At 46.7% G+C, this 24664-nt stretch overlaps 1 protein-coding gene across 2 annotated transcripts; it reads left to right on the forward strand.

Moving 5' to 3' along the window:
• The first annotated feature begins 183 nt into the window (after nt 1-183).
• On the forward strand, nt 184-24581 carry LOC104937847 (lysine-specific demethylase 6A). Of its 2 annotated transcripts, XM_019266816.2 has the most exons (30): nt 184-1042; nt 1171-1234; nt 7539-7647; nt 7963-8012; nt 8467-8525; nt 9637-9757; nt 9887-9941; nt 11190-11224; nt 11888-11981; nt 12128-12254; nt 12339-12437; nt 12589-12808; nt 13940-14077; nt 16067-16198; nt 16289-16360; nt 16458-16565; nt 17062-17445; nt 17910-18868; nt 19444-19573; nt 19665-19770; nt 19870-20075; nt 20162-20223; nt 20330-20404; nt 20502-20650; nt 20735-20849; nt 20939-21126; nt 21421-21562; nt 21653-21779; nt 22263-22433; nt 23299-24581. In XM_019266816.2, the coding sequence occupies exons 1-30, from the start codon at nt 858-860 to the stop codon at nt 23326-23328; spliced, it is 4512 nt and encodes a 1503-aa protein (XP_019122361.1). In that variant the 5' UTR covers nt 184-857; the 3' UTR covers nt 23329-24581. The 2 variants fall into 2 exon arrangements, with proteins under 2 accessions (XP_019122361.1, XP_019122362.1); XM_019266817.2 differs by lacking the exon at nt 13940-14077.
• Nucleotides 24582-24664: the final 83 nt, after the last annotated feature.

Genomic DNA, 24664 nt, shown 5'->3' on the forward strand with positions numbered 1-24664 from the left:
ATTAGTATATATATATATATATAATATAGATAGGAAGATGTAATTGAATAGGAATAAAGTGCAGACAGGTGGTGTGGTGTGGTTACATTGGCTGCATTGGCGTCAAGGGTTTAAACTAGTATGTAAAGCAAAAAAACAACGCAAGTTACTGAATACCAGATGAGTATTTCGTGGAAATTATTGCATTTGGCAGGGGAGATAAAGCTCTTTAACTTTACTACAGATGCGTGTGGGTTTAAGCTTATAGAATAAATATATTAGAGTGTGCTTCTAGGGGTGGTAAAGTGTGAAATGTGAGTGTTTTTGCAGGGATAATGTGAAAATTTGAGATAAAAGAATGATATAGCAGGGAAGTCATATGGTGGGATGCGGGCGCTCCTATTGGCTGAGGAGGGGGGGAGAGGGCGTGGCCAGAGCGGCGCGTGGGTTCGCTTGGGTGACACAATTATAACAACTTTTATCCTCGCGGCCGAAACGCGTTTTTTTTTTTTATTGTCAAACACTCGCACCTTTTTGGATATCGCACTCGGGCTATTTTGCGTTTAAAAAAAAAAAACAGCGGCGCAGTTATCACTTTGTGATGGGAAAAATGTGACGTTTGAGGAGCTAACCCGGAGAGCGCTTCTGTCGCCCCCCCCCCCCACCACCACCACCCCCCGAAAAAGGATTTACTACATCTCGATTCGCATCTCTTTTCATCCTGGAGAAAAAGTTTTTGAGCATTTTGTTTCCCTCGGTTTTTCTTTTTTGATTTTTTTTTTTTTTTTTTCCTTCTTCTTCTCACCCCCGCGGCGGAGCAAAACCCGTTTGTCCCCCCCCCCCACCACCACCCCCTAACCCCGCGTCGCGATTTTTCCATGCAATCGTGCGGTGTGTCGGTCGCCGTCGCTGCCTGCGCTGCCGCTCGGAGTCTCGGCTCGGCTTCTTCTTCTGGTGGTGGTGATGAGGGAAAGAAAATGGCGGCGGGAAAAGCGAGTGAAACAGAGGAGGACTTTCCGACACTGACAGCCCAGGAGAGGGACAGCTTGGCCGGGATCGACAGGTCGGAACGGCGGCGCCGTGCACTCACACAAACGCACAGTTTTGAAAATTGAATCGTTTTCACCCCGTTTTGTTTGCACGTCGCACTCTCTTCGCGAGTGATTCAATGTTGTCTTCTTTGCTTTGCAGCTCACTGTTTGGATTTCAGAAGCTTCATGAAGATGGCGCCAGAACGAAGGCCCTGTTGATGAAGGTAGCGAATCTAAAAAAACATGGGATTGTATTTTAACTTAACCGAGCACCACCTTTTTTTTTATTTTTTTTTTAAATCCGCAGGACTTTACTCTTAACTGTGTGAATTTCTCTCAAAGTGGCCCACTCGCTGAGGAGGCCAGCTAGCCGCAGCCCTCTCTCTCTCTCTTTTTTTATTTTAGCTTTAGCCGCTAGTTAGCTCCCTATCACCCGATGAACGGCTACCGTGCACCCGCGTAGCCGTGGTAACTCGTAGCCAACCGACCAAGCAGCGGTGCCTCCTGTGATTCTAACCCGACTTCTCGAACGCTAACGCGGGCTAGCGTTTCTTAGGCAACCCGCCCTTCCCTGTTAGCCGTCCGGCTAACGTTAGTCCACCTTGTGTACTTGTACCACCACCAACAAAACAAAACGTCGTCACGGCTTATTTTTTTTTGTGTGTGTCTATGTGTGTGGCTCATTAAATACTAAGAGCATTGAGCTTTAATTAGTAAAGTTTAATGTTGTTTTATCGCAAACATTACACACACACACAAGTGTCCTTATCTTGCTGTAACCGTTATAACGTTGGTGGAAGTAACGTCCGAGGCTGTAGCCGCTTATTACAGCCGTTATCCGGCCCGGTTAACTAGTGCCCATGACATTTGGCTTGTTTCCGTGACATTGAACGACTTTATAAAGATATGTTTGTGGACATTTTATTTTTTAATTATTTTTTTTCGCGTGGTGGAGTCTGTGTGACAAACGTTACAAGTAACGTTTAATGGCTGGCTTTGCCTGTCCAAGATGGCGGGACACGGCGGAGCGACACACCGATAAGCTATAATCACCAGTTTGATATGAATGTATCGCTCCGACTTGTTTGCGTGTGTTTGTTTTGAAGTGTCCTCTCCGCTCTTGGTGTCTTTGTGAACGTGTGCGTGTTCCTCTGGCTGACCTAGGCGGTGTCAGGGTCTTTTGTTTACAGTTTTTTTTTTTTTTGTCATTACACCCCCCCCTCTCTCTCTTCTCCATGTTTGGCTCCGCATGTGCTCTCGCACCGTCCAAACCTTGCACAAAGCTGAAGCTGCTGTGACTTTATGTTGAACCGTGGAGGAGATGGTGCTGTTGACAGCTTGTGTTTGAGTGGTGGTGGTGGTGATGGTGGGGGGGTTACATCCATGAATGTGCTCGCTAGGTGGTGTGGGATACCTAGAAAGTGTGACTGCTCCTCTGGAAGCTCATGAGGAGAATATGCATTGCACGAGTTAAAGTGACACATGCTTGCTTGGTAATATTGCCATAAAATGCTCATAATGCTGTGATGTTTTCTTGTTTTGGTGCACGATAAAACATCTGCATGTCACTCTCTGGACTCCTGAGAAATGAATTTGTCGCAGGTGACATTGGTTGTTACGTTGGCGATGTAACATTTGACATCATAGTCGGACCTTCCTACTCCTAAACGACCTACACCTCAGCTGTCTCCACGTGTCGGAGTACTGCACTTGTCTGACACCGGTCAGGTAGCTGGCATGGCTGATTGTTATGTAAGGCGAAAGAATATGAACATTTGAGATTCATCTGATCCAGTTGCTGCTTATAAAAAAGCTCTGTCGGGCCCGTCTTTCATGTGTCGTCATCATTACATCAGTCCAAGCGTACCTAGGCCCTGTGTTTATAGACATACAGGTATATATACTCGATTAGTAGTGGGGGCAGATTATTAACTTCATAAATCAAGCCTGCGATATGTGCACGATCTACGTTTTACTTGTAAATCTTGTTATAACTCAAACTTTACAAACTTATTTAAGCAGGGTAATTTAAAATCTGCACACACAAAAAGCCAAACGGCTGAGAAGTAATGTGTTATGTTACAGCCCCAGTTTAAACTACACATAAAAGAGAGCGCTCCTATTGAATATGCTAATATCCAGAGTTTGGGGATCTCGAGATGAAGACGTCGGCTGCGCCGTGAGCAGCAGACACTAGAGGAAACTAGCACGGCTCTGAGGCAGAGCACAGTACGAGACGTAATTGCAAAAATCTAAAATCTAAGTCGACTTTATTCATGTGCAGTTTTCTGCATCGGAAGCATGAAAAAAATCAGTTGTTCGCAGCAAAGCTCTCTGTTAATAGTATTCTTGCGTTTACGCCTGATAACGTCTGACAAGCCAGAACGTGGCCTCACAAACTATCAACCTCAACCGCATCTCGACTCCAACGTCAGATAGTCTGCCGAGAATTAACGAGACACCCCCGTTTTGCACGAAGTGTCTCGTTTTGTCAGTCCTCGTTTGACAAAGTAAAAGGTCGGGTGTGTTTTTTGCCGTTCCCTTCCTATTGGCTGTCTGGCTGCAGAGCGTCTACACGCAGACGACTGCGGGTTCAACGTTTGTGACAGAACTGGGTCACTGGATCACCGCCAATAGGAAGTGTTCATTAAACTTAGACTAACCAGACAGAAGAGAAGCTTTGAACTTGTCCTCTTATTTTCTACGTGTGACAATGTTTTTTTTTTTTGCATACATGGCTTGGGTTTATTCATCACGACGGGCTGACTGGTGTCACGTCGGGTGAAGCTTGCGCGGGTTTCCCTCCACGTCAGAGAAACAACAAAGCGCATGCCGAGTATTAGGGCCGCTCTCGCATTGCCCTTGACTAAGGCCAGCTGAGCTGTAGCTGACCTCTACTCCGAAGTAGTTAAGAAGGGTCATCTGCAGAGGACGTTTCATTTTTTTTCTTCCCCACAGCAACTAACAACCTATCACTGAAGTAATGTTACTTGCAGACATCCTGTTTGTGTTCCAGCCACTTGGATGCAGATGTAGACGTGAAACATCTTACCTGTGGAGGATCAGCGCTGCCTCACAGCAGCGCGCACTAAGCGGCCTTGCCGGTCATCTTGATTATACCCGCACATGTATGCACAGTCATGTCGCCTAACCTTGCTCGTGTGCAGCGATGCTCCCTAACACTCTCACATTATTATGTAACGCTTCCCAGCTAGCCTTTTTTTTTTTTTTTCTCAGTTTGCTCGAGTCCTCAGCTCCCATTAGGAAGCATAATTGCTGATAACGGTGTTGTCGCGTCATTTGTGTCCAGAAGGATCTTGCATATAGTTAACCCAGATTTTCCTTTTGGCTCCGGCTCTGTCGCATCAGCCGGCGTACAGTGATTCCCCCAAATCTCGTATAGATGATATCGCTTCCGGTAAATTTCAGATTTCTCCTCACGTACGGCCGTTAAATGAACGTCGGATACATTTCTGAGTGTCACTCGCTCGGCAAATTTTAATTCTGGGGGGGTAGGGGGGGGAGTGCAGAGGATGACACAAAATAACCGCTCAACTGAAAGTGCTGTGTCAGCACAGCCCTCTTCTACCAATCGGATTACCATAAACGTGTGTGTGTGTGTGTGTGTGTGTGTGTGTGTGTGTGTGTGTGTGTGTGTGTGTGTGGTCCGTTTCACTCAGCCACACTTGGGGCAGTGTGTTAATTGGACGAATCCACTGGAAGTATTGTGTCATTTAAGCAGAGAAGCTCAGAGGTGACACACTTGCCGCTCATTGCTAAGGCAGGCAGGCCGCTGGGGCAACAGAGTTCACACGTCGCAGATTCTAATCCGAGGGGTTTATGTTGTTGCCCAGAAGATGCTTAGCGATGCATGAGAAGTACGTTTATGTCGCTGTTGGTTTGTACAGACGTTACAGTGCTTTGGGATCACAGTTTATACAATATGAGTTTGCATTTTGATACACTTTTAAAGTTTAAAAATCACAAGTTTGAGTTGTGATTTCATGATTTCCATGGACTTTTCCTGTACGTGGAGCGGTCTGAACATCAGTTTTTTGTATAAAACGTGGATGTAAATAAAGAAAATTCATCTTTGGCTGCTGATTTAAGAGCCAGTCTGCCTTTTAAAATCAACACGGTGGAGAAAACAAACCTTGAAAATTCAATAACAGCTGGCGTCTTGTAACCGTGGCGTGTAAATCAAACGTGACAGAACGTCCGATGATTTAAAAACCCATCCGCAGGTTTTTATCTCCACGTATTAATCAGCCTTTTTTTTTTTTCCAAAGCTGCTGTAAGAACCCACCCTGTACCCGCGCTGCAGCTTTTTGTGCAGCTTCCTTTTTTTTAAAAATGCAACCAAAGTCAAGGCTACAGCAAGAGATGTGAAGGAGCGAAGAAATCATTAGCAAAACCTCTCTGTCACTGCTGATGAAAGTGTCCCACTCCCTAATGAGACGCCACATTTCCTTGTTGTCACTCACGGTATCACAGTAAACAGAAAAATCCAGAAGAATATTAGAAAGCTCCAACAGTTTTCATGCAAAAATGTCTTATTTAACTGACATCGCAAGATATTTTACTCAAATTCTGAAGTGATTTAAGATCAAGATCGGCTTTTTCTGCTTCCTTACAGAGAATGTGTGGACGTGTTTGTGTGTTCAGGTTAAACGGACATCGTAACTTGTTCGTCTTGTCAGGCGAACAGTTTCTTACGAGCACTCAGAAGTTCTCCCGTCTCAAGAGGAAGCACTTTCCTTCCATATAGATAAGATGCAGAACTCTGTTTTACTCTGAGATCCTGGAGACAAAGCGGCACGTCCACAGTGTCGACGCGCTCCAAGAAACATCGCGGCATCACTCCTCACTCCGCTCGCTCAGCTTTTGTGAGCCCGTCCATCTCTCTGTGTCACGGTATGCGTTTCTGCTTTCTGCGAAAGATTTGAACTTTTCAGTCTCCTGATAAGAAAATAACTACATTTGACTATGAAAGCGTTGCTTGGCAACGACGACGCTCTCCGCCAAGGGCAAACGGCAGGTCACCTGTGCGCTTATTTTTTTGAAGGTTAAAGGTGATAAATAGGGCTTAAATTTCAAATCTTCACGAAAGCCGAGAGGAGCGATGAAATACAATCCGCGTCTGTATAAACTTGGAAGTCATTTCTCAGTTTCAGTTGCTCATGCAGCTGCTTCTCTTTGGCGCTGCACAGCTCGCTGTCTTTTACAGGCTCTCGTTATGGTACCGGGCAGGTCATTCTCAGGTTTGTGGAGAAGGCGACATGGATACTGTGTTTGACTTCTTTCCAGTCTATGTTGAGTAGCGATTAGGGCCTGTGTTGAAAAAATCGATTTTACGATTCTGAATCGATTTGCATATTAATCCCTTAAGATCGATTCGTACATCCAAAGATCGATTTAATTAAATTAAAATTTTAATACATTTTCCCCCAGTGAACTTTAACTGTGTTTAAACTACACTATGGCCTCTCACACATGCGAGGTGCGTTCAATGGCCGTCGGAATGACTATGATGCGTTCATGAACGTGGGGAAAAATGGAAATTCACCGGAAATATAATAAAACTACAGACAAAAGAACACTCACTTCTGTACGTTCTCTTAAAATAACTGAGGCGATTGCGGGTTACATTTGCAAAGATATGCGCCCGTATTCCGTTGTTGAAAACGAGGGCTTCAGGCGACCAAAAAAATGGTTTAATAACACTAACCCGAATCAAGATCGGATCGGATCAGATTATGATAATCGATTCTCAGTCTTGAAAATCGGAATCGAATCGATTCTTGGAATTTGAATCGATACCCAGCCCTAGTCAGGCACCCGTGAGAGAACGGTGCGGGGTGAAGACAAAGTTTACGAGCTGAAGTGCAAGCGAACATTTCATTTATCCTGAAGACAGGAGATTAGACGGGCGGCACTTAGAGAATGACGGTGAAATCGAAAGAAACTGTGTCGTTTTTAACAGCACGTTTTTGGAAAATTGTAGTCTCATAGCAGCATATACAACAACTCGTATAAAGGCAAGCAAAAATTGAGTTTAGGGCGAGCAGACTACGTGAATGTTGAACCATCATCAAGTAACTAGAAGTATCAGTTTGGACTCACAATTTAACGACTCCTTTGGGATCAGGGCCAGAAACACTTGACCGGGTGCATCAAATCCCCAGGTGCTGTTCTTTAGGGTCAAATGCACAGCACACAGTTTCCCCATTAGGATTAATGACGTTGCCATAAGTGTGAACTCGGAGGCAGCAGCTTTTTTTATCGGGGCAGGAAGATGTGGAATGGAAATCCCCCCCCTCAGCTCCTTATCTACACCAAACCTCAGTCCAGTTGGTTAGTCTGGGCCTGATATTTATCTCCCCTGAAGAATGAGCCGACTTGGCCAGAATCAGAGAGGGTGACGTCAGCCGTTTCTGTGACATTGAAAAGTTCTTGTGTTTCTTTTTCTTTCTTTTTGCATAACCATGCCAATTTGCTTTTTTTTTTTCTTTCTGTCTCCTCTCTCAGGCTGTCCGCTGCTACGACTCGCTCATCCTCAAGGCCGAGGGCAAAGTGGAGCCGGAGTTATTCTGCCAGCTCGGCCACTTCAACCTCCTCTTGGAGGATTACCCGAAAGGTGAGCGAACGCTCGTCCTCTTCGCCGGGCCGCTCGGGCGGTTCATAGAAAATGTGGCAGAGACGCTCGGTTAATTATTCTGTTTATCTTGGATTGGACGAACCCTTCAATTACCAAGCTTCTAAGGACGTTACATGGATCTACAATTTATTTCTGAGCCCTAAGATTAACCCTTGATCCTTTTCATATTGGCAAAGTTTAAAATATACGACAACTTTAAGGCATCTGTGTTCCAGCTCGACATAAATGCTGACTGCTCAGCGGCGTTGCGGTGACACAGACAAACTCTCAACCTCCCTCTGCTTTTAATTACAGCATTATCGGCATACCAGAGGTACTACAGTTTACAGTCAGACTACTGGAAGGTGAGCCACACACACACAAACACACACACGTGCCTACACGCTCGCTTTCTCATTTAGATAGTGATACTCTCACGCCCTGTCAATTACACACAGACACGCACACAAAGACACGCACACACCTACAGCCTTGCTTTCCTTCCCACACATTCACTCGCTCATACACAGAAAGAGTGTATCAGCCTCAGCCGGGGTTTCAGGTTTCGTGTCAGAGTCAATTTTGCCGCGTCTCTCCTGTGAAGCCGATGCCTTGCGGTGAGAGCGATCGCTAGTTATTGGTTTCTCTGATCACCGAACTGTAACAGAGAGCCGCAAGGTGATGTAAATACGTGTGGCTTTTTCTTCACAAGTGTCTTGAAATATTTGATCACAGTATGTAGAGTTAGTTTTGATGCATGTTAAAACTGTCGTCTTTATTTGTCATGATGACCTTGCACCTCTCTCCGTCCCTCCCCAGAATGCTGCCTTTCTGTATGGCCTGGGAATGGTCTACTTCCACTATAATGCCTTTCAGTGGTGAGTATCTTTTATTTGATTTGCATAAAAACAACCGCCAGCTACCAGCACCTCCTGAAGCCTGAAGCTCACAACATGAATATATCTTTTAAGAGTATCGCACTTGTTTAATCTGTGGCCTGGAGCGCTGACTTCCTAGAGCCCCCCCCCCCCTTTCTTTCCAAACCACTCGTTCCGTTTTGCATTTTCTTGCAAAGGCTTGAAGCAATCCTGTTCGTGCTGCAGCTGAACTCTCCGCTTTAAAACGTGAATAGTAGAAAAGCAGCTGCATTGATCATCTGCAGGAGCGAGAGAACAGGATTTCACACCTCGAGTTGTTGTAGTCTGTATATCGTGATTTCCCACAGCTTCTTAAAATCCTGTAAGGTTTTTGAATTTGAGGAATCCAAATCAAGGCCTTGAAAGCTTTTGACAATAGACTTTGGGTCATTGAAAGTGCTGGCAGTTATATATTACCTGCATGTTGCCGATTTGGGTCCTTGAAAGTTCATGAGAGGTCCTTGTAATTTGATGTTTTAAGAAGGTGTGGGAACCCTAATGCATGTTTGTTTGTTTTTTCTATTAGCTATTTAAAAAAAAAAAAAAAAGTCCTGTGTTGTTTCCATGGCAACCCCACAACCAGAGGAGGCTGAATTACCAGAAAGAATCAGGCATCTTTTAAACCCCCTGGATAGATGAAAAAGCATCCAGATGCAAGCGTCAGCAGATCGGGAGCTATTGTTCTCGAAGGCTGCAGGCGAAAACCGCTCGATTTGTTTTTTCGAGAGGCAAATCCAATACACGGCCACGTTTCTTATAACTCAGACGCATAAGCAGAATAAAAGCTCGTAAAGCGCGGGGCGAAACAAATGACTAACAAAACCGCGTGACTCAGATGAGCACAGACAGAGTGCTACATCTTCGCTTTGCTTCCTTCTGACCCAGAACGAACATTTAAAAAAAAAAAAAATAGTTTCTGTTTCAGTTGTAGTCTATATTTAGCTCACGCAGTTTTGGATTTGAACCTCAACCTGGTCCAACAATCTACTCTTATCGTATGTCGTCTTTTATTTATGTGTTCTATCTCCCTCTTGTCTATTTTTAATCCCCCCTCTCATACTCTTCATCACAGGGCGATCAAAGCATTCCAGGAGGTGCTGTACATTGACCCGGGCTTCTCCCGGGCCAAAGAGATCCACCTGCGCCTGGGTCTCATGTTCAAGGTCAACACAGACTATGAGTCAAGCCTAAAGGTATAGAGCGAGACGGGGAAACGGTTTCCTGCAGAGTAGTGACAAATAATAATGATAATGCTGATAAATCAAGCTGTATTCATAAAAAAATGTTGTTACTGATCTCTCTCTCTCTCTGTGTTCTCTCAGCATTTTCAGCTGGCTTTGATTGACTCCAACCCCTGCACTTTGTCCAAAGCTGAAAGTAAGCACCTCATTTCAAATAAATATATTAATCACATGATTTCTAGATTGTCTATTAGTTTCATTTTTAATCATAAATCATAGAAACATATGAATAAAGTGAAATGTATGGAAAGACGATGTTCCACAGACGAGAGATTTTTATATGCATTACACACAGTTTCCAGAGGTCCTTGAAATCCTTCGAAGTTTTTGGATTTGAGGGGGAGGGAGGAAAAAGCCTTGAAAGTTTTTTTAAAAATTATATAAATAAGCACACGAGAGCTGAAAACAAAGAGCACAGTTGTTTTGTATTGAAGTAAATAAAAAAAAACCCCACAAAAATTCATACCACATTTTTAAAAAAACCATGACCTCAAACGTCCTTGAAAGTGCTTGGATTTATCTATTTTAGCAGAAATCGAATTGGGCCTGGAAAAAGTCCTTCAACGACCACGACGTTCGATGGATTTCATTTGATGTTTTAATAAGCCGTGGAAAGCATCAAATCCCCATCAGTTCTCGTGTTATAAATATCCACGCGGGAGCCCACGGCCGCTCCTCGAATGTAAAACGAATCTTTTTAAAAATAGCAGCGTCGGAACTCGGACGTCTTTATTGTGTTGGGCACAAAGTGTGAGATTATGTTCACAGCGGAGACGGTGGGGTTCAGTCTGGGTAGAGCGCCGGCATTATTTGATATGCCGCTGCCATCTCATCTCTCCCGCCCCGGTACCTGTTACCTTGGCGACAGCAATATCCATTTTTTTTTGCCCAGCGCCTGCCTCGCTGTTTGCCTTTGCCTCATTGTGTGTTCCCCCCCCCCTCATTTCTCCTCTCACTCACACACACACACACAGAGCAAGGGCAGCCCCCGTCTTTCTCTTCCCCTGCTCCCTCTCTCTCTCCTCTTCTCTCTCTCTCGCTCGGGTGCCCTCACTCTCTCTCTCCCTCCCTCCCTCCTCTTCTCTCTCTCTCTCTCTCCCTCCATCTGCTGAGAGTCACTCAGGCAGCTTAGATCAGACACTGCAGCGCTCCAGACAAAGGAAGGTGCCGCCAGGAGCACAGCTACCTATCTGGTCTGTTACACTTAGTGTAGACGGGCAACCTCGGGGGTTTCTCGCACCTATTTATTGACAGCGCGGCGCTCTACTTTTCAAAGACTTAAAGAGAATACAAGGCGGACTAACTCTTAGAGGGGATGGGGGAAACCTTTTTTCAATGTTAAATAACCTCTGCCTAACATGTGTGTTGTTCTTCTCTCTTACAGTTCAGTTCCACATTGCTCATTTGTATGAGATTCAGGTGAGTGCTCGCTCTTCTTCTGTTCTGCTCACAAGACATCTGTCCTTTTTTTTAAATTTATTTATTTTTTATCCGCGCCGCATGTTGATTTAACGTCCAGCATTAAGGCGACGGCTCATAACTCAGCTGTGTAATCACAGCGCGTCTGAATGTTTTTTAGTATTTTTGAATCAGGTGCTGACAAATTGAGGAGGGAGCAGGGTGCATGAGTGGGTGGCATGCGGGTGGGGATAGGAGATTACTCTTGGCCGATCGACGGGGTTGCCACGGAAACAAGAAAGTCTGTCTCCCCCCTCTTTTGTATGCTGGTGGTCTCCCTCTCTCTCTCTCCCTCTCTATCTTTCTCTCTTTATGTCGGCTTCAGCAGAGAAGTAACAGTCGCTCTCGCCAGCTCTGGGAGTAGAGGCGCTTCACGACTTAATGTGTTTTGTTTTTTTTCTTCCTCTTTAAGTGCTGTGTCAGAACACCGCGCTGCAGCAGAAGTGTCAGGCTTAGGTTGTGTGCAGCGAATCTCTTTAGATTTTGAGCAGTGGGCATTATTTCTCCGCACATTAGAGGGATGGGAAGACCAAAGGAACGCTTGATTAAACATCTTTACCCTTTTTTGTAATTTTTGTGTACACATCCTCTCCTGTTTCTCCCCCCTCCACTCCTCATATCCAGAAGAGATACCGGGCTGCCAAGGAGGCCTACGAGAGCCTCCTGCAGACGGAGGAACTTCCTGCACAGGTGAAGGCCACTACCCTGCAGCAGCTAGGTAAGAAGGCGCACACACGTGGTTTGGTTAAGTTTTAGAATATTGGAATCTCGTGTCGAGATATAATTTTAAAAAAGATAATCAAGGGGAACCGGGCCTGAAACAATTAACGCTGTGATGAGATTGATGTTACCTTTTTTTTCCAGGCTGGATGCATCACACGGTGGAACAGCTCGGGGACAGAGCCAGCAGGGACAGCTATGCCATCCAGTGTCTGCAGAAATCTCTGGAGGCCGACCCGAACTCTGGACAGTCCTGGTACTTCCTTGGCAGGTGCGATATACACACACTGACACGTCAGTCACATGACATATTGTTTTTGAATGCACAACCCTGACAGCCCCGTGTCTCCTGCAGGTGCTATTCTAGTATTGGGAAAGTCCAGGACGCCTTCATCTCCTATCGGCAATCCATAGACAAATCCGAGGCCAGTGCAGATACCTGGTGCTCTATAGGGTAAGAGTCACTTTATGTGATGGTGTAAGGAAGAAAAGCATGACAAATTCCTAATTTAACCCTTAATTCAATCACTTCATTATCCTTTGCATGTTCATCTATCTATTCTCTCCCTCGTACCTTTGCCTCCTCCACCCTTATCCTCCTCCAGGGTGTTGTACCAGCAGCAGAACCAGCCCATGGACGCTCTGCAGGCCTACATCTGCGCCGTGCAACTGGACCACAGCCACGCCGCCGCCTGGATGGACCTGGGCACGCTGTACGAGTCCTGCAACCAGCCGCACGACGCCATCAAGTGCTACATCAACGCCACGCGCAGCAAGGGCTGCACCAACACCACGGCGCTCGCCCACCGCATCAAATGCCTGCAGGTGGGTGGAGAGAGAAGTTTTTTTTTGTTTGTTTGTTGTTTTTTTAAAGCAGGCTATACAAGAGCTCAAAGGTTGTTGTGGTGCAGACGCCAAATTTATATCTGTGGCTCTGCCCTGCTTGAAACGCTAATCCGAGCTGATATTATATAAATTTTAATTACATCTATGTATGTAACAGAGCATGATTGGGCATATTTGACCGCTGGCGCACCTGCACAAACAACCGAATGTTTCGGGGAAACGTATCAGGGCTTATATAGCGGATACAGATCCAGATCAGTTTGGGAGACCGCTAATTGGAACCGCTGGCTGCTGCTTCTCCATTAACAACACTCTGGGGTTTCCCTCCACTAGTATAGGGAGCAGAGGGTGTGGTTTCTCACTGTTTCCCTCTGTACTGTCATCACCGCCCTCTCCTGCCCTTCTGCTTGTCCTTTTTGTTCACATCCCTGTGTGCGGCCACGACTGTGTCGAATAAGTCTACATCTTATTCCACAGGGATGTGATTTTTTTTTTTTTTTTTCTTTTTTAGTGTCCGATTAAGGCCCAAAGGAAAACTTTCAAAACCCACAAGAGCAGGGAAAGACACCCATTGCCCACCTTTTTTTAGAATAAAATCCAGCGACCTCCCCCCATTATTTCACGACCTTAACCTGTGCCTGGCTGATAGGTAGCAGCGTGATGTAAGAGATTCACGACGAAGCTAAAGATCAGGGGGTTCTAAGCAAATCCCCATATCTCATGTGTTGATTTATTCATCTGTCATTTTTATTTCCTTTTACACATGCATGAAGGAATGTTACATGTCCACCAGTTGTTATAGCATCCGATCCATTAAGACAAGCAGCCCGGAGGCTTGTCTTAATGGAAACTTGTGACTGTGTTTTGGGATTACTGTATGCCGAATGTCATTCAAAAGTAGTAATGCCTCCTTGTGTGGTTAGCCAGCCAAAGACACATATCCAGCCTAGCTCCACTTGTTTTATAACCTCTACCTCTATTTGCCATTTGCTGATCATTTCCTTGTTTTGAGGTCATCGTTTTGTTTTTTTTCCAACAAAAAAAGAAGAAAAAAAAGCCTTGTGTTTTATTCTTTTTTTTGTTTTTTCACGTCGTTCTCCATTCCCCTAGGCTCAGTTGAGTAACCCCCAGCTCAGTAGCCTACAGGGTAAAAGTAAAATGCTCCCTCTTATTGAGGAGGCATGGAGTCTACCAATCCCAGCTGAGCTAACCTCCAGGCAGGGAGGCCTGAGCAGTGCACCACAGCAGGTGAGAGACCAAGATAGAGCAACTTACACCTCCCTCCTCCCTCCCCCTACCTCCTCCCTTCTCCCTCCTCCTCTCCCTCTTTTTGACTTGAGTGCACACTCAGACACATAGGCACACACACACACACAGGCCAACACATGCGCATGCACTGTTGTTCATACCGATGGGTAACACTTGGACCACGACCGCCCACCTTCCACTCTGTCTGTCCGATGTCTAAAGAAGCCGACGACATGCAAAAAAGACACACTCCCCATGATTCCTCACTGCTACACTCTTGATTGGAGGCTTCACCGTGAGCGCAAATCCAACACGGGCTGCTTTATGGCATCTGTTTGTTTTTTTTAAATGAGGTTGGAGGGTGGAGGCGTCCGGCCAAGCGTTACCCAGTGCTGCACTCCCTTTCTGCACAGCGCAGTAGTCACTCGGCTTCACCCATCATGCTCAGCTCAACCAGGGGAAAGAAAAAAAACCTCAATCAGCAAAGCACTTTTCATTCTTTCCCATTCAATTCCTCTTTCTATTAATCCTGTTTGTTTTTTTCTCTGATGTGGTATTCAGGGTTTTTTTTTACCCCCGCACCCCCTACAGTTAATTTCCAAATCCAGTCTCAGGTGGCAAACTTGTTGAACCTGCACCCCACACCACTGTTTTGCTCTTAATCTGCTTTGGTTTCGACTTCCTGAAGCGATTAATTCTTAAATTATATAATTCTCACACTCTTTGATGATTGGCCCTTTTTTTTTTCCTTCCTGTTTTTTTGTTTGTTGTTTGTTTTTTGTGTGATCGGTGAGGTCGTGCCGCCGTAGAGCAAATACCCAGGCTTCCCATTGGCTCTGTCCATCTCTCCCTCACCCCCTTCTTCCTCCTCCTCTCCTCCCCTCCTTCCTTCCTTCAGTAGTTGACCTTAGATGTCCTGCAGCTGCTCACAAAAAAAGCCCCAGCGACGCCCCCTAGTGTCTCATCACCACCTCACCCTCCATTCATACAGTAGATGCGAGTAGCCACTTGTCCATGTGTGTGTGTCTGTGTGTGCGCTCACTGTCGTGTGTTATTGACTTCATAGCATTGGAATGTGTCGACTTTGATCGGCTTTGACTTGGTGAGAGTCAATTCACTGTAAGTTCTTGCTGCGGTGTGAGTGCGTTTGGGATCCGGAGACATTTTGGGGATGGACGGATTTTCAATGGGTCAGATGTGACTTCACGGTGGTTTTTATCCTGATACTTGATGAGAAAATGAAAAAAAACCTACGAGGAGAAAAATAATCAGAGTGCAGCACATTTGAAATTCAGTTTTAAGACACATTTTGGTGTCTTAATTTTCACGAGACACTCTTGAACAGAATAAGAGAGACTCGACGATCACTCAAGGACTGTTAGAATATTAATTTTTAAGGCAGCTCCGAACAAAACAAAGCAAACTCTCCCTCCGGACAGTCACATCTGGCTCATCGGCTCCCTCAGAGGGAAGTGGAATGTGTCGTAACCTTTCGCTCTCAAAGGTCGACTTACGCCATCGCCACCTGTAAAGCTTTTGTATCGCCCCTCCGAAAGCCCGATAAGGACACGCGCCAAAGACGTCACCATGACCTCTTTGAGTGCCGCGGTTAGCGTGGCGAATTTCCACCCTAAGCAGGAAAAGAAACGGCCCTCAGGGCTTTAAGTGACACCTTGATTATTCACAGGAATGTTTCTGCTCTCCGTGTCCTGATTGTTTTTGTCGAAGCGACAAACACAGAATCACAATATTGCTCTCTTCTTCTCTCTCTTCCTTACTCTCCATCCCTTGCTTTGCCCCTTTTTTTTCCCTCCCATTTGCTACCCATAAACAAACACGCTTGATTGCTTCCCTCCGTTTTTTAATTTTCTTTCTCCATTTTCTCCTTGCTTCCGTTGTCCCTTCATTTACGCTTCTTCCCCCCCTCCCTTCTGTTTCTTTTGCTTCCCTCCGCCTGCGCCTCCCCGCCACCCTCTCCCCTACCTCCAGGCTTGTAAGCCCAATCACAGTGCAGAAGGCGGGGGCTCAGGTCAGTCTCTGCCCCCTCACGTAGGCCCGCTGGGCCAAGTGGAGGACCAGTCCTGCCCAGCCAAGAGGAGGAGAGCCTCCAGCCCTTCTAAGGTAAATACGACCGGACAGGAGGGTTGCTCGCCTTTCCTTTTCAAACTGTAACGTGTTCCCAATCCGTAATCTGTCAATCAAATTTTTCAGGGTGATTCGTGGGCCAGTAACTCAGCACAGCAGCCAGTTCCCAACTGGTACCTTTCCCCGCAGAAATTACAGGTCAGTAAACATCACCTCCTCTCATATTCGACTACATTTAAAATCTTCGCTTTTTTTAATATATGTTATGTTATAACTCGCTGCTTTCCGTCTCCAGGTGCTGGAACAGTTGCGGAGTAACCGAGCCAGCCTGAAGCCCCCGCAGCTTCAGATGTTGGGGCAGCTGGAGGCGCAGCTCACCATGATGCAGCAGCACCAGCACCAGGTAAAAAAACACACACATGTACTCATGACGCTTCAGTCGGATCACAAGTTGTTAAACACGTGTAGTAGGGTAGTTGTAGATTTAACTCATTAAGTTAGATTAAGACTAACTAAACTCTCTAATCCTGAGCGTGTAAACACTACGGTAGGATTCAGACCTGACTTAAGCCTTTCACTGTTTGTCGCGGCATGTGGAAACCAGTGTAGTTGGGCGCATAAGACGATACAAGTTTAAACAGCGACCGTTTGCGCTTCTCACTGGTTCTATACCCAGATTTAAAGAAAACAAACTGTGGCAGTTTATGGCCAGTCAGGTCTCTAGATTCAGATTCAGTCAGTCTGAAGATCCCGCCGTGACTGGCTTCTGGAAACGGAGAGGATATGTGAGGACATCTGTCATGACGGATTGGTAAACTCGTCTCTGCTGTCCTGCTCTCCGTAAACTGAACGATAAATCGAAGGAGGGATTATAATTGTCGTTTTTTTTCCATTTACAGATGAGACAGAACGCCACGGGAGCCCAGGTGCGCCCCTCCCTCCCCAACGGCCCCACCACCAACTCCCTCCCCTCCCCCAGCCCCAGCCTCCACCCGATCCGGCCCCACCTGGGGCCACCCCACCGGCCCCTGTGCCCGCCTCAGCCGCTGGCCAACGGTCCCGTGGGGGCCGGGACACACGGACACTCAGACCCCCTCCCTGTCGGAGGTAACAGTAGTAGTAATAATCAGTCAGGGCCCACGGCCACAGGACCCAACGGAGACGTGCCTTACCTGCAACCTGCCGGCAGCGGCGGCGACGCAGCACTGCTACCTCACACCTGCACAAGCACGCAAACACAGGACGCCACGCCGCGCCAGGCCCTGCACCTAAACTCCTCTCAGGTTAGACTTTCTCACTCTCTCTCTTTCATTCCTTTTTCTTTTTTTTTTGGTCCGCCCGCCTGTGACAGTCATCCTCCGTCTTCTCCCTCTGGCGAGTTCTCTGTCGCTCAGCAAAGAAATGGATATGGATATAATTCTGTTTTATCCCACTGACCTACTTGGCTGTGTTGTGTTTCAAAAAGACGAAGAAATCATTGAGAAAAATCCATCAAGTGGTTTCTTGAAACCATCTGTGAAATCCCTCCCATGAGATTCATGTGAATTAAAGTATGTAGGAATTCTCACGCAGCCAACAAAGATGTAAGTAACACATGAAAACGTTTATCGAGTTCCAGCAGCTTAATCCACAAAAGGATCGTCATCAGGTTGGCTAAATATTGTGAACGTGGAAACTTCTTTGATGCATGTTACCCGCCTGTATTTTCTTCTCCCAGCGTCTGACAGTCGCTCTCTTCTTCCTTCAGGGGCTTCAGAAGGGGTCTGTTCCACATGCAACGGGCTCCACTAGTGAGGGCACCCTCTCTCACCCCCAGACCCTCAACTCCACCGCCCCCATGCACCCCAACAATCAGGTTGGACATTCCACAAATGCCCCATCGCCACGGCAGCAGCAGCAGCAGGCGGCTCACAACCACCTCCCATCCCCTCCCTCCCTGCCCCACTCCTCTACCTCAGGTGGAGCAGCACCCGGTGCGTCCGCTACCAAAGATAGCAACACCGCAGCCGCCCTCGCCACGGCAGCCGCGTCCCTCGGCAACGGGGGCTCAGAGGGCAAGACGCCGTCGCCGTCGGCAGCCGACGGCAAAGCGGAGCAGGCGGACGGCCTAGCCAATCACGTACACTCGGTGGACGGTGGCAAGGCGACGGAAGGTGGCGAGAAGCAGAGCCTTAGCGCAGACAATCCTAGACTATCTGCCCTGCTGGCAGGGGGGAAGGGCCCAGAGGAGGGTGAGGGACCGTCAGAAGGGACAGCTTCCACAGCATCCACCACGCCGGAGTCCCACAAGAAAGTCAACAACATCCACCCGGCCGTCCTGCCCTCCACCCCCCACGCGCAGGGCAGCTCAGCCGCCTCCTCGCCCATCTCTGCCATGTCCACCGCCACGCCCTCGCCCAAATCCTCAGAACACACCCAAACAGGCGCCCACAGTCCCGCTGCCACCACGACGACCACCACCACCGCTGCTGCTGCCGCCGCCACCACCACCACCGCTACCACCACCACATCATCTACTGCACCTGCCGTGAACGGTAATGGCAAGGGAGGTATCTCCGAGGACTCTCAAAGCCCCCTGAAGGCTGAGCCGCCCACCGTCGCCAGTCTCAAAGCTACACCTCCGCACGGACACAGCTCCTCGTCTTCATCGTCGTCATCTTCGATATCCATCTACCCCAGCTCCACAGACGTGCTGAAGGCCTGCAGGTGAGACTGAACATCCTCCCCAACGTTTTTCTCTCACATCACGGGTTCGGGTTAACATTTTGCACGCTCAAGCAGGCTGAGGTGATCAGTTGAGGGACGGGACTGAGTTTAGAGAATGCTCTTGATTCGTATAAATGGCTTTCTCAGCATCCGTGTGCAAGTATGAAGGCTGAAAATGTGAACACCTCACATAGAAAGCTTTTTTTTTTTTTTTTAAATGTTGAGTTTGGTACTTTGTTGTTTTGGACAGATTTTGGTGAAAAAGGTCCAACGTGAGCCCCGTTTCTACTCTGATGAGCACGAAAAGCTCGGAGCTGTTTATCAGGGAGTCAAAAATCTGGATATTAAATGATGAAAATGGCAGCTGAGTGTGCTTTGTTTGGAAGATGTCTCCTCCCAGTGGAGTTGCAGAGTAACTGCAGAACCAGAGGCAAACAATTATGTAACCGTAAACAACACCGAAGGCTACCGAGCTGCCGTTGTTGCCATGCAGATATCACCCTGCACAGACTATCGAGTTTAACAGAGTCCCTCCAGATTAATTTTATGACATTTTCTGCGTTGTGTACGTGCAGGAATCTTGGGAGGAACGGTCTCTCCAACAGCAGCATCCTCCTGGATAAGTGCCCCCCACCCCGGCTGCCCCCTCCGCCCTCACCAGCCCTGCCCAAAGACAAGCTCAACCCTCCCACGCCCAGCATCTACGTGAGTTAAAAAAAAAAAGTACCATTCAGATTTTTTTGTGTTTTATGTTCATCACCTGATTTTAACTTCCTGTTTTCTGTCTGTGGACCAGCTGGAGAACAAGAGGGATGCTTTCTTCCCCCCACTGCACCAGTTCTGCACAAACCCCTCCAACCCCGTCACTGTCATCAGAGGACTGGCTGGAGCACTCAAACTGGGTAAGTGTTTTGTTTTCCGCTGGTTATTTTCCCCTCGTCAATCACAGGCACGTCAGCGTTTTAATTATTCGTTTCCCCCCCTCTCTGGTTTCTTCGCAGACTTGGGTCTTTTCTCCACAAAGACATTGGTTGAGGCCAACCCGGAGCACCTGGTGGAGGTCTGGACTCAGCTCGCCCAGCCCGCCGACGAGAACTGGGACCCGAGCGGCGTCAAGAAAATGTGGCGCTGCGAAAGCGCCCGAGCCCACACCACCATCGCCAAATACGCCCAGTATCAGGCTGCGTCCTTCCAAGAGTCCCTACGGGTCAGTGTGTGTGTGTCCCCGTTAAACGAAACTCATTCAGGATTTAAGTTTTGCGTCAGTTTGACGGGTTTCCTGCTTGTTTTCAGGAGGAAAACGAGAAGAAGGCACTAAAAGAGCCCTCGGACACAGAGCCAGCGTCAGCAGAGAGGTACCCAACACTGTTCTCTGTATTTAACTAACTTTGTTTCACTCTTTCGCCACATTAGAAAGCTCCAGCGTTCTGGTTTATTCTAAATTCTCTTTGTCTTCTTCAGTGTTGCACGCAAAAGAAGGGGCCCCTTAAAGCACATCAAGTTCGGAACCAACATCGACGTGTCGGACGAGAGGAAGTGAGTGCAGCTCATCATCTGTCGTATTTGTTATCTTGTTAAAAACTGATCTTGTAGTGACCCCCCCTGCTTGTTTGTCTCAATCACTCTCCGCCAGGTGGAAACAGCAACTCCAGGAGCTCAGTAAACTGCCCGCCTTCGCTCGAGTCGTGTCAGCCGGCAACCTGCTCAGCCACGTGGGCCACACCATCCTGGGCATGAACACCGTTCAGCTCTACATGAAGGTCCCCGGGAGCAGGATAGCAGGTGAACACACACACACGCAGGCTCACACTCTGTTATTATTTCTTTAGATTTGTGCACTGAAGAAGGTTTTGTGCGTCTCTCCAGGTCACCAGGAACACAACAACTTCTGCGCCGTGAACATCAACATCGGACCGGGAGACTGTGAATGGTTTGCGGTGCCGGAGCCCTACTGGGGAGTGATGAGCAACTTCTGTGAAAAGTAAGCTGCAGTTTCCCCCGAATTCCTTTCTGCCTCCGTCGCCCTCTGTTGCCTTTTACGTTAATCGCAGCTCTCGTTTCACCTCGCAGCAACAACATCAACTTCCTGATGGGCTCGTGGTGGCCCAACCTGGAGGACCTGTACGAGGCCGACGTGCCGGTCTATCGGTTCATCCAGCGTCCAGGCGACCTGGTGTGGCTCAACACGGGCACCGTCCACTGGGTGCAGGCCATCGGCTGGTGCAACAACATCGCCTGGAACGTCGGACCTCTCACGGGTACGCCAGGGATCCTCTTATGTTTGTCTCTGACTTTCAATTAGGGCAGCAAGCTTGTCTAAACATGTACGACTGGAATTAGGTGACCTTTACCGCGATGTTTGGAATGCCTTTTCGCGGATTCGTGACCTTTTTAGCTGAGCTATAACTTCCTGTTTACAACACAGGCACATTTTTCACTGCTTCTCCTCTCAGTCTATTTTTTTGATCCGTCTTTTTTTCATTCAGTACGTAAACACCTGCTGGTTTCTCGTCACGTCAAGTAATAAGTGTATTACGCCACTGCTTTTTCAGCTCACCAGTACAAGCTGGCCGTGGAGCGTTACGAGTGGAACAAGCTCCAGAGTGTCAAGTCCATGGTCCCCATGGTGCACCTCTCCTGGAACATGGCACGCAACATCAAAGTGTCCGACCACAAGCTGTTCGAGATGATCAAGTGAGTCAGCAGTTTTTTTTTTTTTGTGTGTGTTCTGTGTCTTCTTCCTGTCCGGTTTTGTTTTTGAACACGACGCGTTCCTCTTCACAGGTACTGCTTGCTGCGGACGTTGAAGCAGTGCCAGTGGGTGAAGGAAGCCCTGACGTCGGCCGGCAAGGAAACTGTGCTGAGGCCGAGGACGAGGGACGAGCCGGCCCACTACTGCACCATCTGCGAGGTCAGTACGCACGCCGGGAACATTTCAGTCATCAGGGGTGTGAAATTTAACAGGATTACACATTCGTGGGTAACCAGGAGCTTAAAAAAAATCTCTCACCTTAACTGGGCACATTGTGAATGATGATGGATTAGAAAATGTACTCTCTCTCTCTCTCTCTCTCTCTCTCTCTCTCTCTCTCTCGGCTGGTCTGAGTCTAATAAGTCATTTATGCTACAGATTTAAGGCGGTATTAAAAGGCTGTGATGTTTATTTAAATGCAGTGTTTCAGCTGTTGATGTGTCCGCGTCTCGTTAAATGTCTGCCGTCGTCGTGTCCGAGCATTTGTTCCATTATCCGCCATCCACGGAGCAGCTGCAGGATTGACGTCATCGCTGCAGTCTCGGCTTCATTTACATTCACAAATCAGAGCTGAGAGAGAATAACAAAAAAACACAGCAGCTTACATACGTGTGTGTGTGTGTGTGTGTGTAAACTCTGCAGGTGGAGGTGTTCAACCTGCTGTTCGTGCGCCGTGAGCTCCTGTCCAAGAAGCAGTACGTGGTCCACTGCCAGGACTGCGCCAGGAAAGGCAACGCCACGCTGGACGACTTTGTGGTGCTGGAGCAGCACAGGATGGACGACCTGATGCAGGTCTACGACCAGTTCACATTAGTAAGTTAGCAGACGGAGAGGGGGAGAGAGGTTGCGAGGGCGAGGCACTGAGAGAGAATCCCAGCACATCCGTGTGAATCGACCGTATCTGAAATCTTAATTAAAATGTTTGATGTATTAAAAGAAAAATATACCAGTGTGGAATTAAATCGCATACAAAGCGCTGATTGTCAGCAAGTTTTCATTCCAACCAAACAGCCGAGTGATTGACAGAAAGGTTCACTCCTTTTTTCTTTTTTTTCTTTTCTTTGGAATAATGTTCACACTGCCAGGTTTCCTGTCGCTGCTTTGAAATGCCATATCTTTTAAAGACCCCATGAAGTCGAAAATAAATGTGTTTTTAACACATAAGTCACCTCTACTCGAGTATCTGGCCCGACAATGACAAAAAAGTTTTTTTTATTTTTTTATCTTTATGATATTTTAGAGTTTGTCTAAAAACACGTCGATGACTCATCCTGCGATCACCGATTGCTGTACAAAAGCACAACTTTCTAACCTCGTTCGGTGACTTCGGTGAAACTGGATCATATTTTACACCCCAATATATTTGCTCTGATCTCCTCTGGCTGCAGAGTTTCCGTATGGACATAGCTCAACGGCTGGAGACAGAACTGCAGACAGGGCTGTTAGGAAATAAAAGAAAGTTTGTAAGTCAACCGGCGATGGTGTGCTTCCTCTTTGACGCTACATAGTTAGACACCAACGAAGAGGCATCTTCGGGTTGCTTGTTTAATATTTGTGATACATCAAACAGTCGACATGCTGCTGCTTTTGTCGTGTGGCGTATCGGCATGTTGACCGGAAACACCCCCCGAAAAGCTTGTTGACTTGACTAATCCCCGTGTATCATCTTCCTCTCCAGGCCCCTCCTCTTCATTCATCTTCATCTTGACATTAGGTGACAACCTCTTTCTTCTTCTTCTGCTGTGGAGCCATGAAGCCCATTTTACAGGAACTTGTATTAAGATTTGGGGAAAAATAACATTTGAAAAAAAACAAAAAAGAGAACAAACACCTACATACGCGGACCATTTCTGATATTCAGGAAAGCCAAGGCGGTCTCCTCACCCTCACCACATGGCTGGTCTCCATAGCGACGGCTGGAGGCTGAGGCGGCCGAGTGTGTCTGTCTATGCAACCTGTTTTTGAAGTGCTGGAGCCTTGCCCTTCCAGGGGGGGGCGCCAACCGAGCTCGCTAACAGGACTTCTTCTCCCCCCCCCCCTTCTTCCTCTCCCTTCCCTCCCAGCCCCCTTCTAGTGACAATGTTTCCGCCCTGTTTTAATGGAGGACTTAATCAAAAACGGTTGGTAACCGGGGACGAGGGGGAATTCTTAACGCGTGATAAAAATGTTTTGTAGATACTCGTTAACTGTCACAACTGGCAACACCACCCGTAAAAGACTACTGACTTGACAACCTTTCTCTCTTTCTCTCTCTTTGTCCCTTTTTCTTTATTTTTTTTCTTCATTCTGGCAACAGGATGAAAGTTGGATTTAATTTCTCGAATTTTCCTCCCCCCTCTTCCAATTTTTTTATTTTATTGTTTTTCCCTACTGAGCACCTGCTTAACTGGTCTTTTTCTACAGTAGATAGTAATTTTAAGACTCTTTCGACAGCAAAATCTCCAAAAAAATTTGTAATGTGAAGAGTTTAGGTGATTTTTCTTTCTTTTTCTTTTTTTTTTTTACAGCTTTTATGTTTTATCTTTGTCTTGTTTTCAAAACTATGACGTTTGTTTCTTAGGTAAAAAAGAAAAAAAATGAAAAAATTAGTAAAAAAAACTCACTAGCCAAGTCACAAAGAGAATGGGTTGCACATAGACTTATGGAATAAAGTTTAATTTGTGATTTTTTTTTTCGTTTGTTTTTGTTTCGTTATGTTTCTAATCTTGATGTAAATTTACACTATTTATAAATACATATTTATTGCTTGAAAATATTTGTTGATGGGAATGCTGTTATTTTTTCCAGAGTACCTGCCATTAAATTTGAAGGAGTTTTGTCATTTTAACACAACTCCTCTTACATTTTCTATATATAAATAAAATTGCTTAGCAAGCATTGTACAGAAACGGACATTTAAAATTGTTTTATTGTTTGAAGAATGTTTTATGATGAGTCAATAAACACAAAGTTGTCAAATTATCCATGCTTTTTTTTTTTTTGGGTTCCTCAAACATATCACAGCACTTTCATATATCCATTTACAGTAATAAAGACTTGTATAA

The sequence above is a fragment of the Larimichthys crocea genome, chromosome XIX, assembly GCF_000972845.2.
Source record: "Larimichthys crocea isolate SSNF chromosome XIX, L_crocea_2.0, whole genome shotgun sequence".
In the NCBI taxonomy this organism is placed as follows: Eukaryota; Metazoa; Chordata; class Actinopteri; family Sciaenidae; genus Larimichthys; species Larimichthys crocea.

What these genes read in the sequence shown, in the direction of transcription:
- LOC104937847 (XM_019266816.2), top strand. Translation starts at nt 858, where the DNA reads ATGCAATCGTGCGGTGTGTCGGTCGCCGTCGCTGCCTGCGCTGCCGCT. An exon ending in CACTACCCTGCAGCAGCTAG is followed by an intron (nt 11,982 to 12,127) that starts GTAAGAAGGCGC and finishes TTTTTTTTCCAG; the next exon opens with GCTGGATGCATCACACGGTG. An exon ending in GATACCTGGTGCTCTATAGG is followed by an intron (nt 12,438 to 12,588) that starts GTAAGAGTCACT and finishes ATCCTCCTCCAG; the next exon opens with GGTGTTGTACCAGCAGCAGA.